The sequence below is a fragment of the Camelus ferus genome, chromosome 9 (assembly GCF_009834535.1).
Source record: "Camelus ferus isolate YT-003-E chromosome 9, BCGSAC_Cfer_1.0, whole genome shotgun sequence".
NCBI classification, from domain to species: domain Eukaryota; kingdom Metazoa; phylum Chordata; class Mammalia; order Artiodactyla; family Camelidae; genus Camelus; species Camelus ferus.
This window is the reverse complement of record NC_045704.1, coordinates 61,998,388-62,019,982: the sequence shown is the minus strand read 5'-3', so window position 1 is coordinate 62,019,982 and position 21,595 is coordinate 61,998,388. Positions and strand designations below refer to the sequence as shown.

The 21,595-nt window shown below is 34.3% G+C and overlaps 1 protein-coding gene across 3 annotated transcripts in view; it reads right to left on the bottom strand.

Annotated features, from left to right (window-relative positions):
- The window catches only part of TRIM33 (tripartite motif containing 33), a 114,751-nt gene that overhangs the window by 17,858 nt on the left and 75,298 nt on the right, over positions 1-21,595 (bottom strand). For 2 of the 3 annotated variants that reach the window (XM_032486985.1, XM_032486986.1), the window contains exons 5-11: positions 18,002-18,118; positions 15,512-15,626; positions 13,129-13,275; positions 12,535-12,652; positions 10,845-11,119; positions 10,087-10,251; positions 7,140-7,340 (exon numbers count right to left, since the gene is read on the bottom strand). In XM_032486985.1, the coding sequence (XP_032342876.1) occupies positions 7,140-7,340; positions 10,087-10,251; positions 10,845-11,119; positions 12,535-12,652; positions 13,129-13,275; positions 15,512-15,626; positions 18,002-18,118 (1,138 nt within the window). The remainder of the gene's footprint in view (positions 1-7,139; positions 7,341-10,086; positions 10,252-10,844; positions 11,120-12,534; positions 12,653-13,128; positions 13,276-15,511; positions 15,627-18,001; positions 18,119-21,595) is intronic. The other variant, XM_032486987.1, reaches the window with a different exon arrangement.

The window sequence follows — 21,595 nt, the reverse complement described above, 5'->3', positions numbered from 1 at the left end:
CCCACACAGTATAAAGGTGAATTAAGCTGTAATTAATATTATTCAATAAATACCTGGCTGCTCAAGACAAAACCCAATAATCCACCAAATCCTTTATGATTTACTATGAAAATAGTTCTTACACAAATTGACACTTTAGCCTTTTCTCAGAGTTGATGCAGGATCCTGTTTTCAACATCCTCATCCCCTAGCTCGCTACCTTTATTTCAATAACCATAGTCCTGCCAACATCACTCGACCAAGTATGTATCAACATGATTAAACATCTAACTTAAAAGCTTTAAAAAGTCTTTATACTCAACAAAAAATCCTTAGCCTGAGATACAAGGTCCTTTATTACACACACAAAAAGGGCGCAGTCAACAGAAGAACTAAGCCCTTTCCGCACTTATAGGCAGTAGGTTAAAACCAGAGGATCTGGCGTGGTGACTGCAGGCTGGTTCCCAATTTGAACCTCAGTTCCCTAGCTTTAAAACATCCCACCTACAATGAAGAACTGTGATGATGAAATAAAAAAAAATTTATTTAAGAAACAGTAAATAATATTTAATCATGAAAATTACCTTAAGAAAAATTTTACACTATTCCATTATAAGAGATGACCAAATTATTCTATCTTAAATAACTGCTAATCTTCTTGCTTACTGGTCTATTTTTACCCACAGTTGCCACTTTTAATCTTCTCTTCTACTAGAGGCCAGATTACTTTTAAGGCAAATCTAATTCTCATTCAAAACAGAAAACTGAACGTATTAATTTGCTTCTTGCTCTCCTTTCCTCTCAAAATCACTATTTTCAAGGTTATAAGAAAGGAAAGAATGCCTCAAAGTAGAAATTTTGAAGAAAACTATAAATATAAACCAAGATAGAACTGGATTAATAGAAAAAATGATCAGAATAAAGCAGCTCACAACATATTACAGGCAAGGGTGGACTCTGCTAAAGTAAACTGTTTTCATCATAAATGTATGTTGAACCTATCAACAATGTGGGTATAGAGGGAACATACCTCAATATAATGAGGGCCATTTATGATAAGCCAACAGCTAACATCATACCTAACAGTGAAAAGCTGAAGAAGTGAAATCCTCTCCTGTAAGATCAGGAACAAAACAAAGATGCCCACTCTCACCACTTTTATTCAACATAGCATTAGAAGTCTTGAAGCAATTTGGCAAAATAATAAAATAAAATAAAAAGGCATCCAAATTGGAATAGAAGAAGTAAAACTGTCACTATGTGCAGATGACATATTATATATAGAAAACCCTAAAGACTGCATCAAAAAAACTAAATAAATGAATTCAGTAAAGATGCAAGACACAAAATAAAAATACAAATATCTGTTGCATTTCTATACACTAACAATGGACTATAATAAGAAATAGAAATTAAGAAAACAATCCTACTTACAATCACATGAAAAAGAATAAATTTAAGCAAGGAGGTGAAAATATTTCTACACTGAAATCTGTAAGACACTGATGAAAGAAACTGAAGAATACATAAATGGAAAGATGCTCTGGGCTCGCAGACCGTAAGAGTTAATATTGTTAAAATGTCCATAATACCCAAAACAATCCATAGATTCAATGCAATCCCCATCAAAATTCCAATGGCATTTTTCACAGAAATAGAACAAACAACCCTACAATTTCTATGGAACCACAGAAAAACCCCAATTAGCCAAAGCAATCTGGAGAAAGAAGAAAGTTGGAGGCATCATGGGCCCTGATTTCAAACTACATTACAAAGCTATAGTAATCAAAACAGTATTGTATTAGCATAAAAAAAGACCTACAGATCAATGAAACAGAATAAAGAGTCCAGAAATAAACCCACATATATATGGTCAATTAATTTACAACAAAGGAGCCAATACACAAAAGAGAAAGAACAATCTCTTTAAGAAGCAGTGTTGGGAAAACTGGACAGCCACATGCAAAAGAATGAGACTAGACTATTATCTTGCATCACACAGAGCAATCAACTCAAAATGAATTAAAGACTTGAATGTAACACCTGAAACCATAAAACTCCCAGAAGAAAACATAGGCAGTAAACTCTCTGATGCTGGTCTTGGCAATGAATTTTTGCATCTGATTCCAAAAGCAAAGTAAACAAGTGGCACTACATCAAACTAAAAAGCTTCTGCACAGCTTCTGCACAGAAACCATAAAATGAAAAGGAAACCTAATGAATGAGAGAAAATATTCACAAATCATATATCTGGTAAAGGGTTAATATCCAAAATACATACAGAACTCATATAACTCAACAGCAAAAAAACCAAACAATCCAATTAAAAAATGGGCAGAGGATCTAAATAGAGATATTTTCCAAAGACATACAGATGGCCAATGGGTACATGGAAAGATGCTCAACATCACTAATCATCAGGGAAATGCAAATCAAAACCACAATGAGATGTCATCTCACCCCAGGTTAGAATGGCTATTATCAAAAAGAGAAGATATAACAAGTGTTGGAAATGATGTAAAGAAAAGGGAACCCTTGTACACTGTGCTGGGAATGTAAATTGGTGTATCCACTATGGAAAATAGTACAGAGGTTCCTTAAAACATTAAAAGTAGACTATCATATGATCCAGCAATTCCACTTCTAGGTGTTTATCTGAAAACAACTAAAATACTAATTTGAAAAGATATATGTTCACTGAAGCATTATTTATAATAACCAAGATACGGAAGCAACCTAAGTGTCCACTGATAAATGAATGGACAAAGCTATAGATGAATGAATGAAGAAGATGTAAAATATCCACATACACAATGTAATATTAGCCATAAAAAAGGAAATCTTGTCATTTGTGATAATGTGGATGGACCTGAAAGCATTATGCTAAGTGAAATAAGTCAGACAGAAAGACAAATGCCATATGATCTCAGTTATATGTGGAATTCGAAAACAAACCAACAGACAAAAACAGAATCAAACTCATAAACGCAGAGAATAGATTTGTGGTCACCAGAGGTGGTGGGTGGGTGAATGGGTGAAAGGGATCAAAAGGCACACACTTCCAGTTATAAAATAAATAAATCACAGGGAGGTCACATACAGCACGGTGACTATAATTAATACTCTACTGCATATCTGAAAGATATGCTAAGATATGCTAAGAGAGTAAATCTTCAAAGTCCTCATCTCAGACACAAATTTTTAAATTATGTATGGTGACTTATGGTAACTAGACTTATTGTGGTAATCATTTTGAAATGTATACAAACATTGAATTACTGTGTAGTACAACTGAAATGAATGTTATATGTCAATTAATTGAGGTAATTAAAAAAAGCAGGGTAGAGTGCATGTTTAGGATGCATGAGATCTTGGATTCAATCCCCAGTACCTCCAATTAAAAAAAAAAAAACTAAACTACACAGGTCTTTCCCATAAAAGCCCTTAAAAAACCCTCATGTCAGAGACATAAAGGGCTAAAGATGAGTGTGCTGTGGGCTAGCTAGAGGGATGATTAAGGGATATTAGTAGCTGTGCCTGCCCGGTGGTCATAGCTACTGGCTAAGGATTCACTGGTAAGCTATAACTAAAGCCAACTAGAGGATTTATGAAGAGGGGCAGTTCCTAATATGGGCCACAGGTAGAAACTGAGCTATGTCTCACCTAAACACAAAGGAGGAGGGGATGATTCAAAACGGATATGAAAGTCCCATGTTACCTACCTCTACTCCTACTCCTTTTATATTCTCCCACCTGCAATCTATATATCTGGCCAGAGGAAACCCTAAGGCTAAAAGAGTGGAAAGATTAGGAAGAGGCAAACCACACGTACATAAAAGGGCTTCCTTGATGCCACTACACCACCCATCAGGGAAATGCTAGCTGAAGTATTTACCTCAAGGTTTTACCAGATATGGATGAAGGGTCATTATAAATAAAGTTATACATCTAATTGAAAAAACATTCATTCATTTATTCATTAAACCAGTGTTTTTCGAGCACCACTGAATACCTGCATAGAATAGGTAAGTGTTACGTAATTTCTCCAAATTCAAAGGAAAAAGACAATCCACAAAGGAACTCAAATAATCAATGAAACTAAGGATACCTAACCACAGGAATAAAAGAAATCTAAATGAAATCAACAAATCATTTTTACCTACCATCCTGGTAAAGATGGAAGACAGCCAGTGTTGGGAACTACAGTACAAAAATGGGTATTCTATAACATTTAAATGTAAATGTGAGTGTCAGAAAGACACACATGGTTTTCCCAGGACTTCATAATATCCAGTATAGTATCCAGATAAATTAAATTACTAAGTATGCCAAATATGGAAAATTGATTACAAAGATTTTAATAAAATAAAAAATTAGAATACTATATTAAATATAACCTAATCTGAACAGAATCTAATATTCATTTAGCTATTCAAAAAGTATTGAGGTTCATCATGTACCCCTTCCAATCTGCTGGAGATGGATAGTAGAGTGAAGTAAAAAATAAGTCAGGTTGAGAGAATTCTATTTAAATCAACACCTACTCTATACTGGATGGCTGTAATGACCAGTATTAAGACTTATCAACAAACACCTGAAATAGCCTTGTATTTATTTCCTGTTGGCATTGCACAGTTAATGCTACCTTGTCTGCTTCCTGTGTAACCTCCCTCCACTATACCATGGAAACTACAGTATAGGAAGAAAAGTTACTGATTCTTCAAGAGATGATAGGTTTGCTTCCCCTTCTATTTTTGGTTCATATGGTTAACTACTTACTGTGGCTGTACGTTAGTGGTAACCACCTCTAATTGCTTTTAACAGTGGGTGACAATAACAAGTGTTAGCAAGGATGTGGAAAAACTGAAATCCTCACACACTAACACTGCTAGTGGGAATGTAAAATGGTGCAGCCACTGTGGAAAATAGTTCGGCAGTCCCTCAAAAAATTAAACACATTCACAACATGACCCTAAAATTCCACTCCTAGAAATTTACACAGAGAACTGATAACTTATGTTCACAAAAACCTGCTTACAAATGTTCACAGCAGCATTATTCCTAACAGCCAAGAAGCAGAAACCCAAATGTCCATCAACTGATGAATGGATGAACAAATGTGGTAATTCCATAGAATAGAATATTCAGCCATAAAAAGGAATTCGGTACTGGTATATGCTACAACGTGGATGGACCTGGTAAACATGCTAAGTGGAAGCCAGACACAAAAGGCCTGATATTGCATAATTCCATTCATACAAAATGTACAGGAAAGGCAAATCCATAAAAAAACAAAGTAAATTAGTGATTTCTAGGGGCTGCGAAAGAGAGAAATGGAGAGTGACTACTAATGAGGACATGAGTTTCTTTTGGGGTGATAAAGAGATTCTGAAAGTGGATAGTGGAGATGGTTGCATCATCTTGTGAATATACTACAGACCACTGAATTGTACATTTTTTAAAGTTAGAATTTAGGGTATGAATTATATCTCAATTTTTAAAAGTAGACAATACTTTAATAAATAAGTAAATAAAAATAAGGCCAGGCAGCTATCTGCAAGGAAGAGTAAGTTCATAAAAAGAGGCATGGAAAACTAAAGATGGGGGGGATACATTCCAGAGATTCTTGTTTTGATTTCAAAGCTCTTTTGAGCAAGATAACAAGGGAAGTCTAATAAAGACCCATTTCCTTTTGATGCTCAGCTTTTCAAAGATGTGGAACATCTACTCTTCCTCCATTTGCTCTCTATAAGAAAGAACTAAACCAAGGTCAGAGTGGCCCTAGCAAATTAGGTTAAGTTTGACATTAGCAACCTTCCTTCTCCCTTTGAAGGTTTCTCAAGAATTGGAACCAAGTCTTGTTTCTTTTTATTCTCAACACCCAAGCACTTTACATGCACTGAGTGCTTAGTAAAACTTGAATGACTCCTTTAACATCGTACCTATCTCTCTCTGGTTGCCCAAAGCCTCTCAGTACGCTCTCTGTCCATGCCCACAAACCCAAACTATCTCCCTGTTATTTCTACAAATAGTGGGGAGAGAACGAGATTTGTAATTAGAAGCTGGACTTTGAATTTCAAATTATCCATTTACTGGGTAACTCTGAGAAAATCACTAACCTCTCTTACTCTCATCCATAAAATAGGGGTATTATATATCATATGAGATGATTTCAAGCATTAAGCTGAAAGTTTGTAAATTATAAGCTTACATTTAAAAATTTTATTTTTTATTAATATATTTCAAATTTTTCCATTCTATATAGTCCAGTACTCTCAGCACCATTCACTTAACCAAAAAAAAAGAACTTTCCTATTACCAGGGAAGCAATCAAATTAAGAGAATTCACGAGTTAGTGATTTTGAAACAATTCTGAAGTTATAGAAACATCCTTTAAAACTAACTCTTTAAAAATCCACTAAATACATAAAAATATTAAATTGTAGCCACAAAGAGAGTCATAGGTCACAGTGTCTTAGTTTCACTGCTCGTTGCTCCCATGGTGACCCTTGACCCTAAGTAACTCATACAACGCATGAGATGACTCAGTATAACCTTCAAATTTTATATTTACATTTAGAAAAAAGATTATTTACATGAATTTATGAAATTTCAGAAGGCACTGAATGGTATTTTTCTTCAGGAAAATGCTACAGGTGAAAGGGACAGGACAACTCAGAGGTCCTTCACGCTCTATCTTCTAGTCCTCACAACTACCTTCTCTCTCAGTATACCCTACAACATGCCAGGTATCTAGACCTTCCAGCCTCTTCCTTTCTCAGTCCAACCTGTATGCACAAGGGTTGGCTATCCCTTCTGTACCTAACAAAAGACTGACAAAAATTTGACTGTATTTCAGCACTAGGCCTCCTTTATGGATCTAAATGTATACCAGAAGTGCTTCATTCAACACACAGTCTGCCTGTCGGCAGATAATACAAAGATCAGCAAAGCTGACACCTTGTAACTTTAAAATATTGAGGAGTGCTAGTTTTTAGCATGTGTAACTTTTAAAAATTTAAATATTCATATTCTACTCTTTGGAAATTTCCCAAAAAAATGTTGCTCCTGAATTTAAAAAGAAAAACCACCAAAAATATATACTCTAACTCCCTAATTAACACAAGTTTTTTAATCTTTCATTCAACTTAAATACAAACCTGTATGGGTGGAATATCTGGCAGCGATGGAAGGTTTTCTGGATTGGTAACTGAGGGAATTAGTTCTATTGCTGTAACAGATGGGCTGGTGGGACCTCGATTTGCATTTGCCATTGTAGCTGTAGTAGGGCTGGTTGGATTGACTGGGTTGTTGTGCACTGACACAACAGGAAAGGGTCCAGCATGCCCTGGGTTTGAGTGCTGTTAGGAAAGAAGATGTTATCATTACTTGATCTGCCAGGATATTCTAATATGAACTAAACCCTGACAACAATTTTTAGTTTTGGAAGGATACACAAGTTTAGTGTTTGATACCTATGGCTGAGACAAAGAAGTAAGCACTCTAAAACTTAGGCAAGGAAAAAAGAAGTCAAACTTAGCCTTTTCATTTTTCTACTCATTTTTGTGTAGCACTTAGGAAAAAAAATAGACTTGCTAAAAATTGTATCCTGTCAGCCTAGTGATACCATTTTACTTCAGAACAAAGATATATATAATAGATAGTCTGGAAGCCCCTAAAGTTTTCAGATGTCAGACCAGGAAAGCCACTGTTCTGTCTATATTTCACTTGGACTTTTTGTCTTTTTTAAAATAAAAATTAATTGTATAATTGTGTATTATGTAACTGATATAGCAGAAAGAACAACAAATTTACAAATAGAAACATGACATCAATTCCTGACTCAAATACTACGTGACTTCAGACCAAATCATAATCTCGGTAATTCAGAAATGTGGATAATGATTAATGAAAATGGATGTCTGTCTTTAAGAGGGCTGTTATGAGGGTCATTTAAGATACTATATAGATGAAAATCTTTGGGAAATAAATTACTATATACATAAATCATTCAAAATATTTAAAAGCTTAACATTCTAACGTTCAGTGATTTCTGTAGGGGCCCAAATGTCTAAGGACAATGTTCTGTGATAGTTGGTCAGTATGACTCTGTAGCTTCTGCACCCTTCCAAAGGGTTTACCTGCTCCCTCGTGATACTTGAAGGCTTTCCATGTACTAAGAGGTACGTGGGTATGTGGGTATGTGAACACTTTTAAGGAAATTAAAGTCCAGATAGTCAACCTTCCTATGTCTCTTTTCTGAAGAAAACTCAATTTGCCTAAGAATGGGCCATGGTCTGTAAGTTCTTTTTTTTCAACTACTTCTTTCACAACTACCCTTCTCCCAAAACAAAATACAAAACAGCACATCTCTAACCCACTCCTAATCTTATCCAGCATACTGCCCCAGGGTTTAAAAAAAAAAAATCCTCCTGGAGAGACAAGCAAAGGTACAGTTAGAAAGGAAGGTGTCAAGCTGTTGACAAAGTACCTGGCTCCAAAACCTGGGTAACAAATCTCTAAGTGGGTTCTGGTAATCAACAAAAATGAAGAAAGATCTGAAGATGCTGTTAACTGATAAAAAATATTTTTTAAATAGTTTTGAATTCCCAGATACATATTTCTGTGAACAAGATTCCCAAGTACCACATGAAAACAAAACAAAACAAAACAATAAAAACTGATGATGAATTCTGACTTACTCTAACAAGGTAACAGACATACAAACATGCATAAATGAATAGGAAGAGGCTCAATCTCTCTCTCATAAAGAAATGTGTATCTAAAAGAATTTTATTTTTTGTTTCCTAAAATTCTTAAACAAGGTAAATATATTTACCTTGTTTAAAAAACTGTATAGGAATAACTGTAATGAAAATGTGGTCTAAAGAAAAAGTTTTATTAAAGCTTAATAACAGCATTATCAACTGGAAATTTAAGAATTTTAAAGCTGAGAACATCTTTCCAGTGGAAATTGCAACAAACTGATTCATATATCAAACATAAACATACTAAGATGAAATTCTGTAAAAGCAGATGGGAAATTCAAGCCCAAGGAGAAAAGGGAGTATAAAATTTAGACTTTCAAAAAGAACTTGCTACAGTATTTGGGACAATAGTGGATCCATTTACAAGAATATTATAATGTCAATATTTACAATATGCTAGACAGAACGTCCTTTGCAACTATTTAAATTTAAAGTTGCAACGGAAGCTTTAAATGTCAACTTTCAAATATGACGGAATGTGTATTTTTCAAAAGTCTTTCCAGAGATAACTGGACCAAAAGTTGGACGACCACTGCTCTAGGACAGCACTTGTCCAACTTCAGTATGCAGATCGATCTGTCAGTAAAAGTTCACACATTTCTGAGTACTCCCCTCCTAGAAATTGATTCAGTGGTTATGACTTAGAATCTATATCTGACAAGGTCCCCCAGTCATTCTGATGGTCTTTAAAGCATGCTTTGAGAAACATCACTTGAACAATTATAAAATGACCTTTTTTTTATATATAACTAGAAATCCTATGTAAAAGTAGCCTCATTTTTATAATTATACCTCTTATACAAATATAATCTACTATTCAAGCAAAGATTAAAAAACAAGTCTCTAAACACACTTATTTTTAAGAGTAGGCATATCTATCCTAAAAGAAGCAATACTGAGTAAAGAGAAGAAAAAAATTACATATAACATAGCTCTACTGTTTTTAAAGTCCTTTTTATGTATTAGGTTCAAAATGTCACATTGAAAGATCAGAGGAACAATTTCAGGAAACAAATTCTAATCTAGATTTTACAATTCTCTCTTGTGACTACAGACAAAAAACAAGTTCCTTTGTTTCTCACTCTGTAAAATGAATTGGTTAGACTAGATCATGGGTTCTCACCCCAAAGTATACAATGGGTTTAATGATATCAAAGAAGTTCTTTAAAATTTAATACAAATGTTATGTGTATTTTTCTGGGACAAGAAGATACACAGCATTAATCAAATTCTCAAAGGTATCAAAGAGCCGTCCTCCCCAACCCACAACTGATTAAGAAAACTGTTGTCTTTTAGTTTTAAAATTATATGATTCTTACAAATGTAACTCTAGGCATACTTGTCTTTGGAGGTGTGGCTGCATCATGGAATACTGAGGGCCGCTGTGCCTGGGTATCCCTGGTATTCGGGCAGCATTCTGAGCCAATCTCATCTGATGGGCTTGGAAAGCTCCACAGTTCATGTTGCCTCTTTGCATTGCTTGCACACTGATCAATCTTGGAGGCTACAAGAGGTAGAAATTGCACTTATGTAATAATATTTATAAAACTATCTTTCAATTATAAAATGTTATTGTAAAAATAATTTAGTGAGGATAGAAGAGCATAAACTAAAAAATGTAAGTCATTCTCATCTCTAGCCTCAATCTCCTCTCAGTATAGGTATGTGTTTTAAAGCCTACCTGCATTAACTTAATCAACACTGCATTAATAATTTTAATGGGAGAGGGGAGAACAGGAGAGGTACAGGGATGGGAATAATTTGAACAAATGCCTAAAGAATCAGACCTTAGGCAGAAACAACATGGGTCTTTGGCCCAAAGCCACATGTGCAAAACAAAAAAGATGTGGCATGGAGGATAAAAATATATATATCTCCACAGTACTAGAGTTAATTTTGTTTCCTATCATACGTATTTACTTTTTGTCCTCCCTCATAACTCCCCACATCCCTGCCACACCCAAGGCAAATATTTAAACTGACCTCTGGGCGCTGTCCCTGCTAGTGACTCTGAAATGTGTAACTCCTCTATATGAGACCGAGTGTAGCCCTGAGGTCTTCATAATGGTATCAATAACGCAGTGACATAGCTCTCACCTGCTGCTGTAACATCTGAGGGGCGGCCTGCCTGGGGAGCTGCTGTGTGGCTGCTGTTGTCGTTGGAACAGGTGCAGGCGGCTGCTGCATCCTCATCTGCTGCAGCTGCTGGTGTTTCTGTGCGTACACTTGCTGTTGCATGTGCTGAAGTCGAAGCTGTGCTAAGTTAATCTGTCCAGGGGTTTTACTAATGTGGTTTGTCCCTGGAGGAACTTGCCCAACTACAACGTTAGGAGTATAACCAGGAGCTGGTTTACTCTCTATTACTAGATTACCTGAAGGATTTAAAAAATGAGAATAATTTGCATAGAATCAACTAACATCTACTTTGTGGATTAATCATTATATTTTCCTCTTTCCTTTGACAACTATCAGCACTCAAAGCTTCCAACAGCACAGAAAGGATGGGAGCTAGGTTTAAAGGTGATGAAAATCAGAAACCTAACATAGTCCAAAGCCAAATAACTGGCTTTTGATTTTTCAGAATATATTATCTATCCTTATTTTCTATTTGTACAGATGTACAGAAAATTAAAGAGACCTGAAAGACAGATATTACTAGAGGAGGCCCATCTAGTCAGTCTAAATCAATTCTCCGCTGACAAGATTTAAGGATACTCAAGATAACTAATACTGATTCCGTCTGCCTTTGGATTGTCAAAATGTGCAGGGCAGAGTACTAGACTGCTACAAAAAAACTTTTCTGGAAAAATATTGAATGTTTTAAAGCATTTATATCCTTGGAAGTAACAAATTTTCCTTGCTTCTTACAGAGTCAAGTGCTTTCTAGGAACAGAAGGCAAATTTTAGGAAGGTTTGATCTTAAATAGAGTTGGCAAACCTTTTTCCTGTAACAGGCCAGATCCTTTAGGCTTTGCAGGCAACAAAAGATCTGTTGTATACTCCTTGCTCTTTACTTGTTTTTACAAGTCTTTACAACGTAAAAACCAAACTTAGCTACCGTGTTGCACAAAAACAGTTTACCGATGCCTAATCTAAGGGTATAGCCAAACTTGAATATACACAAAGATTACTTTTCTTTTTTAAACAAAAGGCCATTCACCTCTGCTTTTACACTTTCAATGGTGAGGACTTGACTACTTTGAAAAATGAGTTTAACCAATCTGTAGACAGCTCTACTTGTTGGTTAGCTTGGGGGGTTTTGTTTTACTATATTGAGTTGTTTGTCTAGCTGCAACTTTCACCTATGGTCCTTAGGTCCACACTGTGGAGTAACAAAAGCAAAGTCCATTTCTTTTCCATGTGAAAAGAGCTACCCTTATCTTTCAAACATGCCTCAGAACAATGGCATGTGGACACATCAGCATCCTGGAGGTCCTCCTCAAGTGGGTAATTTGGTACAATTACTAAGCATCTAAAAAATTATTCCAGAAAACAAAGACTCATTTGCTAAGTTTTTGATACGAAACAGTCAATATCAATTTTAAGAAATGTGGGGGGAAAGTTAGAAATGAGATACACATTTTTAAAAACTACATAGGAGACTCTCAACATTCTTAATGATGTAATAAGCACTGCTGAAATGAGTTTCCAATGAAGAACATATTTTCCAAAAAGTTTACATGTTAGAATGAAGTTTAGAAACTTTAAGTATCTGTAATTTGTTTTAGATGCTTTCTCCTCCTAATCAGTGTTCCAAGTTATAGCCATAAAACTAATTATTTCTCACCTAAATTGACTACATTCTTTGCCCAGAAGGTGGGATCACAATGGAAACGTATTGCTCCATTAGCAGCAGGGACAGGATCACACCGTGCTTTCAAAATATGGCGCAATTGAAAAGTAATCTTAAAGGGAAAAAATTCACATTAGTTTTAAAATTAAATATCACTTAAGAAAACATACAAGATAAAGACATGAAAGCTCATGTAGCCCCACAGTGTCTGTCTCAGATGAGACAGTATCAGTGTTTAAAAGACTATCTATATGAACAATCAAATGCACATGCTTGAATTTCTGCCATTTCTGGCAATAAACTACATTATACTACTAGGTAACTTCAAAACCTATGATTGACTTAAAACCTACTGTATGATTCCGTTTATATGAAATTCTAGAAAATGATAGAAATCAGACTAATGGTTGCCTAGGACCAGGGATAGAGGGGAACAAGAAATCTTCTGTTAGTGATGGAAATTTTCTGTACTTTGATGTGACTGTGATTACATATGATTACACTTTAAATGGGTGCAGTTCACTGAATGTAAATAATATCTTAATAAAGGCAGTTTAAAGAAAATAAGATACTATGTATGTGTCTCACCAGTCGCTTGCTGTACAGCAGTGCTGTGCTGCTGCCACTCGCAATTGCCCAGTTTGTGAAGTTCATTACATGCTTCACCTGCCGGGAAAGGCCTGTGATGTCGTTCTGCTGCTGTAGCAACTTCATCTGTCTCTCTTTTGTAACATTCTGAAACAGAACAAGAGGTTCACTGAAGAATCCTATATGAAAAAAAATCAACTCATATTTTCTATTGCAAATGAAAACAATACCTGTATTTTTTTAAATGGGATCACTTAATAAGCTCCTCATTATTTAATGAGTCTATGATCAAGGAAAAAGTCACTAACAAAAGTGGGACTAAAAGAGTTCTCTAGGCTAAAACAGACATTCCACATATAGAAATTAATACTAATGATGTCTCCCTTTTCCTTCAGAAGATCAAAGTATCTGTTAAAAAGTGTCTACTAGGCTAATCCAACATACAGAGCCTTCACGCGACATCTGAGCTTACTTTTAGAAACAATTTTATATAATCAGTACACTTCTCAGGCCAAAGAAAATTCTGTGTTACCAGTGCCACCTACTGATGTGGAATGAGGCTGAAGTTAAAATCTTTTTTAAAATATTTAAGACAAAAGGAGAAAGATGAATTCCAGAGTTCTAAGAGGAGAGTTAGAGAAACTTCTCATTTGACAAAAATTCATAAAGAACAAGGGAATAAGTGAAGATTGAAGGAAAGACCAATTTGGCGAATTTGCTGCAAAGGAAAAACAAACTGCTTTCTGGGAATTAAAATTTCCAGAAGGGAGAGGTGATGCCCTATGTCCTTTGACAGTCAGCATGCTAAACTACTTGCCTCTTTGTTCTTAACCACTTTCTTACAAAAATGACTCAATTTGTTTACTTAACAATTTTTTCCCTAAGGAAACAAGTTGCTCATTTCAAAATGTAAATCAATGGATAAAAATATTCAACTGACAAAAATTTCATTTACAACTTTCCTGGAAATCATCCCTTAAAACTTAGGAAAACCTCTAGTTTACAAAGTTTAGAAACATATTACACTAGGAAACATCTATTGCTTAAATTATTAGCATGTTAGGAATATGTGGCAGATTTATCATTAGGTATTTGTGTATATATTAGCATTTATTTATTATTCATCTTTTTATTCAAAAGTTCTTGAAACGGTTTCAGAACATTACTTTGGACCTAGAGTTAAAATGTATTTACAGTAAATTAAAAGGTATCAAAAAAAATTGCTTGCTCATGTTCTCCATTTACAAGATTCTTTTGAAAACAAAAATCTTATATGGTGAAATGCAACTTGACTGGACATACAACAGTTGCAGGAGACCTCAAAATTTAATGGTATGTGTGAGAGTATTTTTAACCTCACAATTGTGTCTCAGTGACAAGATGTATTTCAAAAGACAGAAATTCAGAAATAGTACTCTGCTGCCATAATTTCTTTTATTTGTATGTGACTGTATCTAATATTTCCACAATATTTTATGATGGGGTGGAATAGAAAAAAATCTATGAAAAATGTGAGATTAATAAAGGGAAGGGTTATAGCTCAGTAGTAGAGCATATGCTTAGTATGGACGAGGTCCTGGGTTCAATCCCCAGTACCTCCATTAAATAAATACATACATACGTACATACATACATACATACCTAATTACATACTCCCCCCCAAATTGAGGTTAACAGTAATTAAAAGTTAAATAATCAAATATTCACATAATTTAAATTGTTACTATTCAATGTTGCTTTAAACATAACCCCGTATCATCTAAGCCTACTTAAAAGCACAAAATTTGAAAACTCATCAACTATGGTCAGTAAAGCCTTTGATTAAAACTTAATTTGCATTTCACAAATTGACTGGATTCTCATCTAGAAATTTACATCCACAAATTAATCTCGAAACACACAACACAAAGACTTAATACAACAAAACTATCAGTAAGTTTATAAATTTCAACATGAGCAGCATTTTTAGCAAACTATGGAACACCTAAAAAAATAAAGTGAAGCACACACATGAGTCAGTAAGACACCCAATTCACATGTAAAAGTTAAACCGAGGACCCAACTTGTGGGGAGAAGAGAGGATGTGGTGGGTCAGCTTTGTCTTCATTTACATCACATTTTTAGTAATAATTCTTTCACTCCTAAGAGGACAATACTATCTCCTAATTTATACAGCTAAAATCAGTGTTATTAATTAAATTGGGCTGCAAAGTAACTAACTTGAAAAAGGTCAATTTTCCAATAAAAAACAAACAAAAAAATTTTCAATTTACTTTATTTCCATACTCCCCCCAACCAATCGAAAAGAGCTTTCAATAAACATTAAAAACAGCTAAAGAGCAAGAGAAGCAAGTTTTTGTTTTATTTTGGCTTTGAACCATACCTCTAGCTGCTGTAAGAGAGATTTTCCTTTCTTATTAATTTCATTGATAAGGGTGAAAATGGCCACTTTAATTTCCTGTTCTACTCGTTTGTTAGTCTCATTTACTTCTTTTATCCTGAATAAGAGAAATGCATCATTAGGTTATCGACTTATCCTATGTCTCTGAATCATCAACTGTTACAGAAATTCATCCAACTGGGCACTTAACCGAATAATTAAAATTAAACCTTTGTCAAAATGTACAATTTATGTTTTGGCAGACCTAACCACTCAATTTGGTCCAAACAAGTTAAGTATGTAGATAAAGAATGGATTTAGTGACTTTAAATTAAGTTCATAAAGGACAGTTTATTAATCTGGATGGCAATCTCCTTTAGTTCCTATGAATGTGATATACAAACATCTGACATCAACGACTGCTGGTTAGTGCCAAGTGTGGCACATTGGTTCTATTTAATAGTAATGCTTTCTAAGAGCAATGTGCAAAAAACCAATGCTGTAACCGATACTATTATCTTTTGAAACAGTAGGAAGCTTAGAAGTATTTAGTCTCGCTTATAATTTAACCACTTCAAATGTGAATTCAGATACACCCCTTTCATAGGTTCTTCTCAAAATGGTTTCCTATTATATACAGTTAAGGGAATAAACATTTTCAATTCTTTTTTAAAAATACGTTAGATGTTTTAGAAATAGGTATAAGTTCCCATGAGGTTACAAAAGTTTCGGTTGCAAATATGAAATAGCTGCTATCTTGCTATTTATAAAGTAGGAAGAGAAGACTCTCACTGATAAATATATAAAATGTTAACAATCATGAGATGGCAATCTTCAACTTCTATACATTCTACTTCTGTACGAACTATAACCGACACTTTCAATTCCTAAAATTGCCTTTCATTTGCCAAATTCAAATTTGAATAACTTTAATACTCTGTCAAAAATGTAGTATTCCTTCCTTTGTACATCAGTGCTGTTGAGGCACTTTTTGAAAATTTTATTCAGTTGTGTCCTTATCTTAATTGAGTGAACACATTTTTTTAAATGAGAGTGCTGATAACTAGTGATGAGAAATATATGACTCAAACTTAAAATGATTCGGCCAAAAGTTGGAATCATTAAGCATGCTGAAAGCAGAGAATAGTTAGCCACAGTCAAACTCTCCTGGATTTAAGCACAGATACTGTATGTTCCATTGTGAAGGAAGGAAAAAAACAAATGTACATTACAAAGTGGAGAAAGGTCACTGAAGAATCTATCTAAAAAGAAGAAGTATCATTAGAGATTTTAATACTTTTTAAAAGCTTTCTGGAGATGAAATAATCTCCCCAACCCTTTGCAATCTTGTAACACATAAACCTCACGTCTCTACACAGCTTCAGGAACATATATACAAAATATGTACAAAATATATATATATAAAAATATGGGACTGCCATATGAATTGTCTCACTATCCTTTCTCTGAGAAGGACATGTATCTGTAATTTATGAGAAGACAGTTATCTTCTCCAATATCACCTACAATATATGAGCAATATGAAAAACCATTCTGAGATAGCCATAAGAACTAACCATGACTAGTGCATATGTGTGTATTTACACATTATCTACAGCCTCTGAGGAGCCTTTATTTTCCTTTGGTATCACTTTTTAAGATGAAAGTTGTAACACCTTACTAATGTCTAATGTACTATTTTCTAATATAATGTACTATTCATTCATTCATCTTCAATATTTTTGAGTTTTATGTGCCATTTTAAATAGTCATAAATTAATTTTAATATTCTAGAGAATCTAGAAGTCTCAATTTTTGTGAATCTAAAGAATAAACACATACCAACCTTATTCATACCTTTAGGAACATAAGAGTTTTAATTACGCCAGCTCCAAGTGCTTGTCTTTAAGGACTCCCTAAGAGTCTTAATCTTCTCATTTAAGGAACTTAGTCCCACTTGTTTTATCAATAAATTTAGTTTATTTAGAAATGAACCAAAATGGAATTTTCAAAAAACAGGTGGTATTACTGATAAAAATAATAACAACAGCCAAAATCTGAAGGTTTACTATGTGCCAGAAACCGTGCTATATATGCGTCTTATAATAATACCACTAAGTACGGTTTTACAGATGGAAAATTAATTTGTCCACTACTCTTCATACTCTCTCTTCTTCCACAGTCTCTAGTAAATTTTGTAAGTCAACTCTCTACATCTTAATTGTGTTTTCTACATTTAAGGCTTACAAACACTAGAGTCATATTAATTATAAAACAGTCAAAGATGTATCCTAAGACTATTCAAAATTTTAGTCAATTAAATTTTCCTTAATTAACAAATACTATAATTCAAAACTCAAGCATACCATTTACCCCTCCAAAAAGTTTTCTATATATGCTTAATATAATATAGAAGGAAAACAAATTTAAACTGGACGCACTGTGTTTAATGATCCTTTAAGTGATATTACAGTTTTAAGGAAACACACTTACCTATTCTGCACCTGAGTCGCTGCAAAATGAACGTAATTCTTCTTCTCAAGAAGCTTAGCCAGTAGATTCTCAATTGCACCTTTCTGGTTTTGAAAAGCTTCTTCCAAAAACTGATATCTTTAAAAACAAAACAAAAATTACATTTAAAACAAAATTTATGATTATGGTTTGGAAATAAAGAACTGCTGCATTGAGTCAATCTTGGAATCTTACTTAAATGACCAACATTCTGTGCTGGCCACACACCCCTTTGTCATCAGCAATTTTTAACCACCAATTCCTTCCCTCTTAATCCGACCCTGAGAAGCCACTGTAAGACAAAAAGAATCACTCAAAACTGAGTACTCTTACATTAGAGTTTTGATTCAGGATTACATTTTTTTTAACTCCAAATAGTGGCATAAGTTGTATACATTTTAAGTCATAAAATACAACCACATTATATAAAATACCTTTAAAGGTGAGAAAATCACCTACAGTTTCAACATCATAAAACCACTGCTACTACTGTAATATATAGTTCCTTAGTCTTTTTATTACGCATTTTTAAATGCAAGTGTAATCATAACATACATACAACTTTGCATGTGACTTTCATTTTTTAGCTTGTCTTTACAATCACCACCTGAAATAATTTTTTAGTTCTAGATTGTAAATACTGTCAAACTTTTCCAAAAGGGTTCTATCAATTAAAAATATGACCAATACCAGTTTTACTGTAACTTTGTCAACATAGTGGTGTATGTTAAGATTTTCTAATACTATAATAGAGAAAATTAGACTTAATAGTAAAGACTACAGTTCTTCGGTTGCTAGGAAGGCAAAATGGTTTTCTTTGCTAGTTTTATTATCTTTGTGTAAATTATTCATTAAGTCAATAAATACTTTTGGGCTTCTTCTATATGCTACGAATACACAGGTTAAAAAAAATCTATTATAAGGGGGCAGGGAATAGCTCAGAAGTAGACAGTATGCTTAGCATGCAGGAGGTCCTAGGTTCAATTCCTCAATACCTCCATTAAAAAAAAATCCATTATTGTACATATTTTTATAATAAATAGGAACAAATATGAAATGATACCACACTGTGAAAAGAGCTATACTGGAGGCATACACAGTCTGCACAACAACGCAGTATCTAAATCTGACTCAACACCAAGGAATGCTTCACAGAGAAGTCACAACAGTATTATCCTATGCTAAGTACAGAGGCATATCTGGGGAACTACACATATGTTAATATACCTAAAGAAAGCCAAGCAAAGGTCATAATATGAGACAATAACCAATAAAATCCAGAACCAGACTGTGAAGAGCAGGGTATACTATGCTAATTTTTGGATTTTAGTTTTTCAGTAATGGGAAACCCTTGACAAATTCCAAACAAGATGTAATAATCAGATTTACATCCTAGGAAAATTATCAAACAGAAATATAAAATATAGAACTGAAGAACAGAGAAAGGGAAGACCAGCTAGAATTCTAAGACAATAGCTCAGATGAGGTATCAGGGTATGGTACTAACTGGTATAGCTGAACAAACAAGTTTGAACAGTGGAGTCTGTCACAGAGATCGGCACTTTTGGTGACATGGGAGTTTAACTAGAACCATATAAAGTAAGGCCTGTGGTATGACCAAAAACTGAATGCCAAGCTAAGGTCGAGTCAAGAAAAGATCACTGGAAATGAGAAGTTCAAGGTACTACAAAGTTATAATTGTCCACATGGACACTAAAATCATTAAAGGCCAAAACTGAGACAAAGAGGAAGACTATGAGCATCTAGACGTTTGCGCCTTCAGTGAAGGTCTCAGTTAAGGTGAAAAGGCTATGTATTTGTTAACAAAAGGAAAGTTTGCTAAGTGGTGGGGTCCAAGAGGTCAAGAAAAAAATGGAGAGCATTAGATGAGAAAGTTTAGAGCAACAGGGGGATCGATCGGTGTTACTGAGAACAGCTGGCAAATGAGATTTTTATTTTGTGCATTAAGAAATTTTTATTGTATGCACAGGGAACTATATTCAACACTCTGTGGTAACCTATAATAAAAAAGAACATGAAAATGAATATATGTCTATTCATGTATGACTGAAACATTGTGCTGTACACCAGAAATCGACACATTGTAAAATGACTATACCTCAATTAAAAAAAATTTTTTTATTGTAGTAAAATACACACAACAAAAAGCACTGTTTTATGATTTTTAAGAATGTTTTTTCAAGCAAAAGAAACTCTGTCTAAAATTTAAAGTTTAGCACATTATAACACATAGATATCAAATAGCAGAAAAGCATGTGAGTTATTTTAATTTAAAAGGCTTTTAAAAGAGGCTCTACTCTTAACACAGGTGATCTAAAGATTGTTCCTTCATTGAAGGAACACTTTATTTCCTAAACCATAATCTCTGTGGTATGTCCAAAATAAAATTTTACTTTGTTTAATCTGTACAAATAGAACAGGAATATGAGATTATAATGCTAACCCTTTTGACTTAAGCTTTACATTGTGAGGAAGGATCTTTGGACCCAGAATTTAATTTATGTCAGCAAATGAGAAGGCATTTGGTAGAAAAGTCAACTAGTATCATAACACACAAAGTTTCAATTCATAAAATTTAACCCTGTATGTCTCTTCTCGGCCTTTTGGCTAGGATCAAATGTAAAATTTAACGCTGTACAAATTTATTTCTTTTCTCACTTCAAAATAAATGTTTTAGAATTCTGTTTCTAGAAACCTCTTGCTGCATTCATGTGAACATGCAGCAAGCAGACATACCATGACACACCGAGGTGAAAGTATGTGTCCTTCCCTTCCCTCATACAGAAGCTGACATCTGCGCCGGATGTTAAAGAGTGAGTAAGAGCTTTCTAGGTAAACAAACTTAGGAGGGAGGCAAGAGCTTTCACTGGGGGAAAAAAATCTCAACGTACAGAAAAGCACACAGTTCTAAAGCCTCTGTCATTTTCAGGGCTAAGGAAAAGAACACAAAGCTAGAAGCGTAGTGAGGTACCAGATGCTAAAGAGCACTGTACATTTGAAGTTGGATTCAGATAAATAATAGTGAACCATCAAGGGACTGACTGAACACTGATAATCAAAATTCTCTCTGTTCACCTGAGTCAATTTCAACTGTATTAGGAGAAAAATACTACTTGAAGCTTGGAAAACAAAGAAACAATATAGAAGTAGTTTTGGCTACAAGCTACTTCTGATTCTCTTAGCTAACAAAATTAACTAACACTGGATGTTCTTTTTGAACTTATTAAAAGTTACAGTTGAAATACTGCAGGAACGGGGGGAAAGATGAACAACCAATAAATGAACTAAGCATAATTTTGTTAATATGTAAATACATGACAGCAATTAGATTTTGTTTGTTTGTTTAGGGTCGGGGGGATTAGGTTTACTTACTTATTTTTTTAGAGGAGGTACTGGGGATTGAACCCAGGACCTTCTGCATGCTAAGCATGCACTCTATCACTTGAACTATACCCTCCCCCAGCAATTTCTTAGATTTTAACCTTGCATATGAAGCAGTGATTCTTAACATGGGATTCTTAGTCACAGTGAGCTAATTTCAGTATTTCAAAATGT